This window comes from Brassica rapa, chromosome A09, assembly GCF_000309985.2.
Source record: "Brassica rapa cultivar Chiifu-401-42 chromosome A09, CAAS_Brap_v3.01, whole genome shotgun sequence".
NCBI classification, from domain to species: Eukaryota; Viridiplantae; Streptophyta; class Magnoliopsida; order Brassicales; family Brassicaceae; genus Brassica; species Brassica rapa.
This window is the reverse complement of record NC_024803.2, coordinates 42,089,620-42,098,022: the sequence shown is the minus strand read 5'-3', so window position 1 is coordinate 42,098,022 and position 8,403 is coordinate 42,089,620. Positions and strand designations below refer to the sequence as shown.

Genomic DNA, 8,403 nt, shown 5'->3' with positions numbered 1-8,403 from the left:
TATTTTTATGTTGTTTGTTGCCTGTTGACCCTCTTAGGGTTTCGTTTAGTGATGCCTGGGTGCGATATGATCAGCGAGTTGCCGGACTCTTTGCTCACTCAAATACTCTCATACCTTCCGACAGGAGATTCGGTGCAGACAGGTATATTGTCTAAGAGATGGAAGAATCTCTGGCTAAGCGTTCCCGCTCTTGACTTAAACTGCTTTCTTATTGCTTATGAAGACGACGAAGAAGTGCTCTTCACCTTCGTTGAAAGATTTCTCGAGTTTAGCCCCGAGTCAAGTCTTTTAAAAGTCAAGGTTAGGTGCAGGCCCCTCATGATAGATGGTTTCATGGACCGGGTCGGTACAATGATTAGCCGTGGAACACAACATCTCGATGTTGTGAGCAGAAACTGTTATTTTGAAGAGCGCGGTATGTACTATGCTTGTGTCGAGTTCATGCCTATGAATCTCTACACGAGCAAGACATTGGTTTACTTAAAGCTCTCTTCTTCTGGACTTATGGATCCTGGTTTGGTTTTATCATGCCTTGTCTAAGATTCATGCATCTTGAAGAAGTTAAATGGCGTGTGCATCTGGAGAAAGTCCTCTCAGGGTGTCCTGTTCTTGAGGAGCTGACTTTGGCGAGGGATCCGGATGATGATTATGCACTTCGGAATGATGAATTTGGGGTTATGCGAGTGAGGTCTCAGAGCTTGAAGAGGTTTAGTGTGCTGCCGCTTAGGGAGGTAAGGGATTACCATTCGATAGTGAAATGCACACTTGAGATTGATGCTCCAGGGCTAGAGTATATGAGTCTTGGAGAAGATCAATTTGATAGCATTGTGGTAAAGAACCTGACTTCTTTGATCATGGTTAACCTTGATATCAAGTTTGTTATCAACTTGAACGGATTTTTTGATCCATGGGATGCATCAAAGAGGAATGAAATCCGTGGTTTTCTCAATGGGATATCGAGTGTAAGACATATTATCATCTCTGAGAAAACAGTGAAGGTACATATATATTCATAGGGAATTCGACCAAAAAAATCACGAACTTTGCACGAATTACCAAAATAAACCTGAACTTTTGGACTGGCTAAAAAAATACCAAACTTTTCATTGACTTTAAAATTTATTAACAATGTCTTTATTGACTTGCCAATTTAGCACACCGTTAGCAAACTTAACAGAAAAAAATTGACGTCGTTTATTGTTCCGTTAACTGAAACGACGTCGTTTTTGTTTTACATGATCTGAAAATAAAAACAAGTAGAACCCTGGATTTGAACTCGGGTTGCTTGGGTAAAATGAAAATGTATTTAACCACTAGGCTAAAGGCGTTTTCAATATAGTTCCAAACACATTTAACTTTATTTGGTACTCACTGAATATAAAAAGTTCTCTAAAAACATAAAAGATCTTTAAAATTACAAAATATTGAAAAATAAAGATTTTGTAAAAAACAAATTGAACTTAGAAATATTTTTTTTCTTTAAATAATCAAAACATTTCCAAAAAAATTCATTTTTTTAAAATTAAATTAAAAATTGAAAAATAAAGAATTTTTTTATAAAATTAATTTTGAAATTAAAATAATTATTTTTCTTTAAAAAACAAAAATCTTCCAAAATTTTCCATTTTTTAAAATTAAACTAAAAATTGAAAAAATAAATAATTTTTTTATAAAATTAATTTTGAAACTAAAATAATTATTTTTCTATTAAAAAAAATCTTCCAAAATTTTCAACTTTTTAAAAAATTTAATTTTTAGCTGATAATTGTAACTTAATTTTTTGCATTTTCTTTGATTTTTTAAAAAATTTGGATTTTTTTTTAAAAGAAAAATTTTGAAGATTTTTGATTTTTTAAAGAAAGAAAAAGTTTATTTTTAATTTCAAAATTAAATTTACAAAAAATAATTATTTTTCAATTTTTTGGAAATTTAAAGATTTTTCAAAAGTTTTTAGAGAATTTTTTGAGTTTATGAGAAATTAGGGTTATGTTTTGTTTTATTTCAATCATCCACGTCTTTTGATCAATAAAAAGAAATTTGTATCTAATCTTTCAAAAAGTCTCACTAGCCCAGTGGCAAAGCTCTCCTCTGTTAAGTTGAAGAGTGCGTGGGTTCGAGTCCAACCAACAACAATTTTAAGATTTTGTCTTAAACAAAAGAACTGAATGAAACGACGTCGTTTCACTAAACGGTAGTATTTAACGGTGGATTAACACAGTTTTAACTGTCGGTTAACGGTTTGTTATTTTGGTGAGTCAATCGTAAGTTTCTTAATAAACTAAAAAAGTCAACGAAAGTTTAGGATTTTATTGGCCAGGCTCGAGTACATGTTTATTTTGGCAATTCGTGTAAAGTTCGTGTTTTTTTTGGCCGAATTCCCTATATTCATACAACAGTTCATGGACTTTGTCTAAGACAAAACCTCTCACTTGTATTCTATATTCGTGCTGCAGGCCCTTGATCTTTACTCAAAAGGAGGAATGATTCCTAAATTCAACAACTTATCTCGTTTAGAAGCAGTGTTCCCTAGCGCCTTGTTACAGTTTCTGCCAGCCTTTCTTGAGTGTTGCCCAAATCTCAAACACCTAGTCTTGGTAAATCATGTTTTTCTTATAATACTGTGGTGTTATGGATGCGTACTATTGAAAACTTAGCCCCTTCTTTTTGTGTATGTGTTTGCAGAAGGTTGTTCATTCAGAGGAGATGAATGAGGGATTGGAACTCACAGATGTGCCACGGTGTGTCTCAACGACTCTTGAGTGTGTTGAGATTAAAGATAAGTTTGAATGGGAGGAAGAGAAGATGAAAGTAGCCAGTTACTTTCTTGAAAACTCAGCAGTACTGAAGAAATTCATTCTGAGCCCTACAGCTTATAATCAGAACATATACGAGAAAGTTAATAAACTCGCAAAACGTTCTACAGTATGTCAAATTATCCATGAATGAATGAGTTTCATTATCACTGTATGAGTCTTCTTTTTTTAGTTATGGTTGGCTTCCTTGACCATTGTTGTTAAATCTTCTTGGATATATGTCTTATTCTTTTAAATATTTAAAGAAAATTAAGTATTATTAGAGCAACATTATCGGATAGAAATCGAATTGGTTATCTGAGCTAAAAATATTAATATTTTATTATTACTTTATTAGATTATTATAACTTAACTGAAACTAGAAAATGAAGCTAATGAAAAACAACAAGTAAGCAATTACAGTTCTAAACAGATTTTAAAAAGTTTGATTTTAAGATTCTCTTGCTTCATCTCTTTTATTTTTTTCTTTTTAATAATATAATAATATTTAAAAATTCCTCCTCATTTTCCGATAATGCTGCTCTTAAGTTCAGTTTTTAATTCATTTAACCTATATATCTAAAATTTAAAAATAAATAAAAAATCGCTGTAACAAACATTTTTCATTTCAAATTTAATATTTGTAAATGTTAAGAAAATTAAAGTTTACGGATACTCCCTCTGTTTCAGATTAGTTATCGTTTTAAATTTTTTTTCACACAAATTAAGAAAAAACATTAAATTTCGTATTTTATCTCTATTTAATATATTTTTTTATTTGGATATACTATATTATTTAATGAGCTTAAATAGTATGGATAAAATTAAAAAATTAGTAAATAAATGCGTTGAAAACATAAAACGACAATTAAATGAAACAAATTTTAAGTTCTAGAATGGTAATTAATCTGAAACTAAGAGAATTAACTACAACTAAACTATAAAAATGCTGACAAAAAAAAACAACTAAACAATAAATAGAAACTTAAAAAAAACACAGTCCTGAGCATTCAAATTTCCAAGTAGATTACTTGGATTGGTCTTCATTGAATCCGAAATCTGTTAATTGAAAGTTATTAATATATGTATTTATAAAGTTTTGGATCTGAGTAAAATGCTGAGGACTAAATTTCAGACAGATCTTTTTCAACTCTGATTAATTCGGAATGAAAGTTTTTTTTTGTTTGAACAATTCGAAATTAAATAAATAGCTTTTATTTATATTTGGAATGAAATGAAAGTTTAGACTAAATAAAAGCTATTTATTTAATTTCGAATTGGTTAATTCTGGTTCGGATTGGTCAAACGAAGACCATTCTTATTGCACCTGCTCCTACTCGTCGCCTTTCTCTTCGCTCTCCAAAGGTTTCGCATCTTTCCCTTACAGCTTGCTTGCTTGTATCTACAGACATTTGCAAAATTTTGTTTTTTTTTTTCTGAAATTTTCGAATGGGTTTCATTCTGTTTCTACAGTTATGGGTCTCTCTTTCTTCGTGTTTTAAGCTCTGTAGAAAGAGTAAAGACGTCAACTTTTTCTCATCTTCTCTTTTAGTTAGCGAAATGTAGTTGGATTTGAGTTAGGGTTTTAAATGGGTTTTGTGTTCTGAGCTCAGTCTCACTAAAGTTTGCGTCTTTATGATCTCCTGGGCTGTTTCTTACTCTGATCTTTCAAAATTTGTAAACTTCTAGTAGGTTTATGTGAATTTCAGGTATAAGGTTCAGTGATTAGTGTTTAATTATACACACCACAAGCATAATTATGTATTTCCTTTGCTTTGTGGTTGCAGGTTGAAATGTATTCAAGAAGAGAGCTGGATGATTTGGAGTACAGATACTACTGTGAGCTGAAAGATGGCACTCGCAAGGTCAAGATCTCTGACTCTCTCTTCAGGTGTCCCTTCTGCTACTTAGACCGCAAGCGTGACTACAACTTTGACGACTTGCTTCGTCATGCTTACAACATCAGCGGTAGTTCCCGCACTAAGGATATCCTCAGAGGCGTGATCCTTTGGCTGCTCGTAATGATGGTCTGATGTTTGTGCATCCATGGAAAGGGATCTTGGCCAACATCAGTAGAACTTTTAGTGAGAAGACAAGGAAGTTCGCTGGCGAGAGTGGAAGCAAAATTAGGGAAGAGTTTGTTAGCAAAGGGTTTAATCCCCACAAGGTCGAGCCACTGTGGAACGGCAGAGTTGGTTTCACAGGTTTTGCGATTGTTTACTTTGGCAAAGACTGGGAAGCTTACAGGAACGCCACCATGTTTGAGAAGCACTTTGAAGTCAATCAGTGTGGGAAGAGAGACTATGATTCTGCACGTGATCGTGGCGAAGAGCTTTACGGTTGGATAGCAAAAAGGGAGGACTACTACTCGAGAACTGTAGTTGGAGACCACCTCAGGAAGCAAGGGGACTTGGTGACTGTTTCTGGAAAAGAGGCAGAGCAACAAAGAAGGGCATTCACGCTTGTCTCCAACTTGGAAAACACACTCGAGACTGATGTAGCGGAAGCTTTGTAAGATAGGACTAGAGATCCGTTGATTCTTAGAATACCCGGATCTCTAGTCCTATCTTACAAAGCTTCCGCTACATCAGGTGGTATCAGAGCTGCTGTTTTGGTTTCTTAATCAAAACTCGATCTGGAATCATGGAGAATTTGTTCGCTAATAGCGAAGAAATTGTTTATAAAGAAATTATTGGCGATCCTGTTTATGATATCTACTATGACGATAACATAAACTTCATCAACTATCAGTTATCAAGAGACGTGGCCGTGAATCAAAGTCAAAGCATGATATCAAGAGAAGATGTCCACGTGTGCAGCCACTCCAAGCCCATTGAAGGTGTGTTCGTAACGAGCATGGAGATATCAGGGGTTTTGTCTCTTTATCATAACGAACACATAAAAATAAAATTACAGATCCTTATGATGTGTTTTGCTACGGTAGCTGTGAAGATCAAATTGATGGTGCAAAAGATTTATATTCTTTTATTTGATGGATATTATCGGTGGAAGGCCAAGGAAAAGGAAAAATATGTGTGTCATGGTCAAGGTTTTGGGATCAAAGACCACGGTTAAGATTCGAGGACGAATCTTTTCAACCCGGAGAGAATGGTGTAAAGAAGATATTTAGAATAAATATCTTATTTATTTAGTGTTTTATTTAGAGTTTATTTATTATTAAGATAATTATCTCTAATGTTTTAGGGTTTTTATGTTTTCTTATATATAGTCTTTGAGGCTATGGTTTTATGCAGTTTATGATTTGAATTAATAAAAGTTAAGAGATTTCTCTTTTGTTCCTTGTTTTCGGTAGATCATTGGTGATCTCAACGAATTTAAGAAGACATTGATCTTAGGCATTCTTAGACTAAATAAGATCTTTGTGATTATCCTAGTTTTCCGGGTATTCTAAGAATCAACGGATCTCTAGGATAATCACAAAGATCTTATTTAGTCTAAGAATGCCTAAGATCAATGTCTTCTTAAATTCGTTGAGATCACCAATGATCTACCGAAAACAAGGAACAAAAGAGAAATCTCTTAACTTTTATTAATTCAAATCATAAACTGCATAAAACCATAGCCTCAAAGACTATATATAAGAAAACATAAAAACCCTAAAACATTAGAGATAATTATCTTAATAATAAATAAACTCTAAATAAAACACTAAATAAATAAGATATTTATTCTAAATATCTTCTTTACACCAGAGACCAAAAGCACTAACCTTGAAGAAATAGAGAGCAAGTACAAAGAAACCAGTACAGAGCTTCAGAGGAGTATGAAAGAGAAGGATGAAATGATCAACGCTCATAATGAAAGTATGTTTTTCTCTCTTACTTACTGATGAAATTAAATTAGTATTCTCAAGCTTAATTTGTTTTTAACTAATTTTTCAATGTTTAGAGATGAGTAGCATGCAGCAAAAGGCGCGTGATTATTTGGCGAGTGTGAAAAATGAACATGAGAAGGCAGCTCAGCATCTGGAAGCTCAAAGGAAAGAGTTTGAAGAGAGGGAGAGATACCTTGATAAATGTCAAACGCTGAACAAAACTGAGCGACGAAAGCTTCAATGGCAAAAACAGAAGGTAGCGTTCAACATCCTTTCTACAAATCCTTTTTTTTTTTGTTAATGATTTGTGATGAAATCTTTTAATTTGTTTGACAGAACTTAATGGCTACTGAAGAGCAAAACAAAGCTGATGAAGAAATGACGAGATTGGCTAAACAGCAACAGGTATAGGCTTTTTTTCTTTTATTGCATGGATAATGTTGAAGTTGCAGTGTCTGTTTTGATTTGCTGGATGTTTGTTTTGGCAGAGGGAGAAAGATGAGTTACGTGAGAGTCAAAAAGCTGGAGAAGAAACTGGATGATGAGCTGGCACTGGAGCTGGAGATAGAGAGAATGAGGGGTGGGCTGCAGGTGATGGGACACATGGAAGATCCTGATATGAAGGAAGAGATAGAAAAGACCAAAGAAAAACTAAGGGAGAAAGAAGAGGAATCAGAATACCAAGAGTCAATACTTCAAGCTCTTGTTGTTAAACATGGCTATACTAACGATGAGCTTCAGGATGCTCGCAAGGCTTTGATCAGAGTAAGCAACAGTCTCTCCCTCTGTGCTTTGCCATTTGATGTTCTGATACTAACCAGGGTTAAGCTATGTGTGCAGTCAATGTAAGAGTTGACATTACGTGGTCAGATATCTGTGAAGAGAATGGGAGCATTGGATGAGAAACCGTTCTAAAAACTAGCTAAAGAGAGATATCTAGCTGAAGAAGCTGATGTTGAAGCAGCAACTCTCTGTTCCTTGTGGGACAACCACTTGAGAGACTCGGCTTGGCATCCAATTAAGGTCATCCAAATAGACGGAATCCACAAGGTAACAACAATACAGTACACCTCTTCTTCTCTTAAACAATGCTCTTAGAATGTATACAATTTTGTTTTGCAGTACGTGCTGGATGAAGAGGATGAGAAGCTGAAGGAACTGAAGAAAGAGCTGGGGGACGAAGTGTTTGAAGCAGTGACACAAGCGCTGATGGAGAGGAACGAGTACAATGGAAGTGGAAGGTACATAGTGCCTGAGCTTTGGAACTTCAAAGAAGGAAGAAAAGCAACTCTCAAAGAAGGTGTGGTTTATCTGATGAAGTTGTGGACGCACCTCAAGCCAAAGCCAAAGCGAAAGCGTAAGTAACAAACAAAAAAAGAATCTGAAACCGAGTTTGTTGCCGATGGGTTGATACTCCTATATTACGACTTAAGTGAGTTCTTATGATTTATATTCCACAAGAGTAGAGAAACAGTTGTTAAGGTGAGATCTTGGACGCAGATGTTTATAATCTAATGTGCTTGGTTTATGACTTCGTTCCCCTGAATTACATATAACAAACAGCTATTTAAACAACGCTTATTTGTTTTATGCAAGATAAACCCTTCACAATTTACATGTGTTCTTATTACATACAACTAAAATCAGTTGGTGCTTACACCATCTTTAGGCTTGTGGAGATTGTTTCCTGCGTCATAAAGAAAATGCAGAGTTCACAAACTACCGAACCGAGCCGACTCCAAACCAGAATGTTTTAATTAATTCACACCAAACCGA

General features: G+C 34.5%; 2 protein-coding genes across 2 annotated transcripts; both read left to right on the top strand.

The window, feature by feature from the left end:
• Positions 1–2: 2 nt before the first annotated feature.
• On the top strand, positions 3–8,155 carry LOC103843193 (F-box/FBD/LRR-repeat protein At1g13780-like). Its single transcript, XM_033279024.1, is given in 10 exon segments — positions 3–522; positions 525–998; positions 2,454–2,594; positions 2,683–4,157; positions 4,580–6,616; positions 6,702–6,883; positions 6,964–7,032; positions 7,116–7,392; positions 7,468–7,677; positions 7,750–8,155. Coding segments are annotated over 4 exon segments (1,350 nt in total). The 5' UTR covers positions 3–51; the 3' UTR covers positions 2,947–4,157; positions 4,580–6,616; positions 6,702–6,883; positions 6,964–7,032; positions 7,116–7,392; positions 7,468–7,677; positions 7,750–8,155.
• LOC103853447 (factor of DNA methylation 4-like) lies at positions 4,168–8,208 on the top strand. The gene is given in 10 exon segments (XM_033279045.1): positions 4,168–4,308; positions 4,580–4,775; positions 4,778–5,292; positions 6,508–6,616; positions 6,702–6,883; positions 6,964–7,032; positions 7,116–7,135; positions 7,137–7,392; positions 7,468–7,677; positions 7,750–8,208. Coding segments are annotated over 9 exon segments (1,794 nt in total). The 5' UTR covers positions 4,168–4,308; positions 4,580–4,585; the 3' UTR covers positions 7,993–8,208.
• The last annotated feature ends 195 nt before the right edge of the window (positions 8,209–8,403 follow it).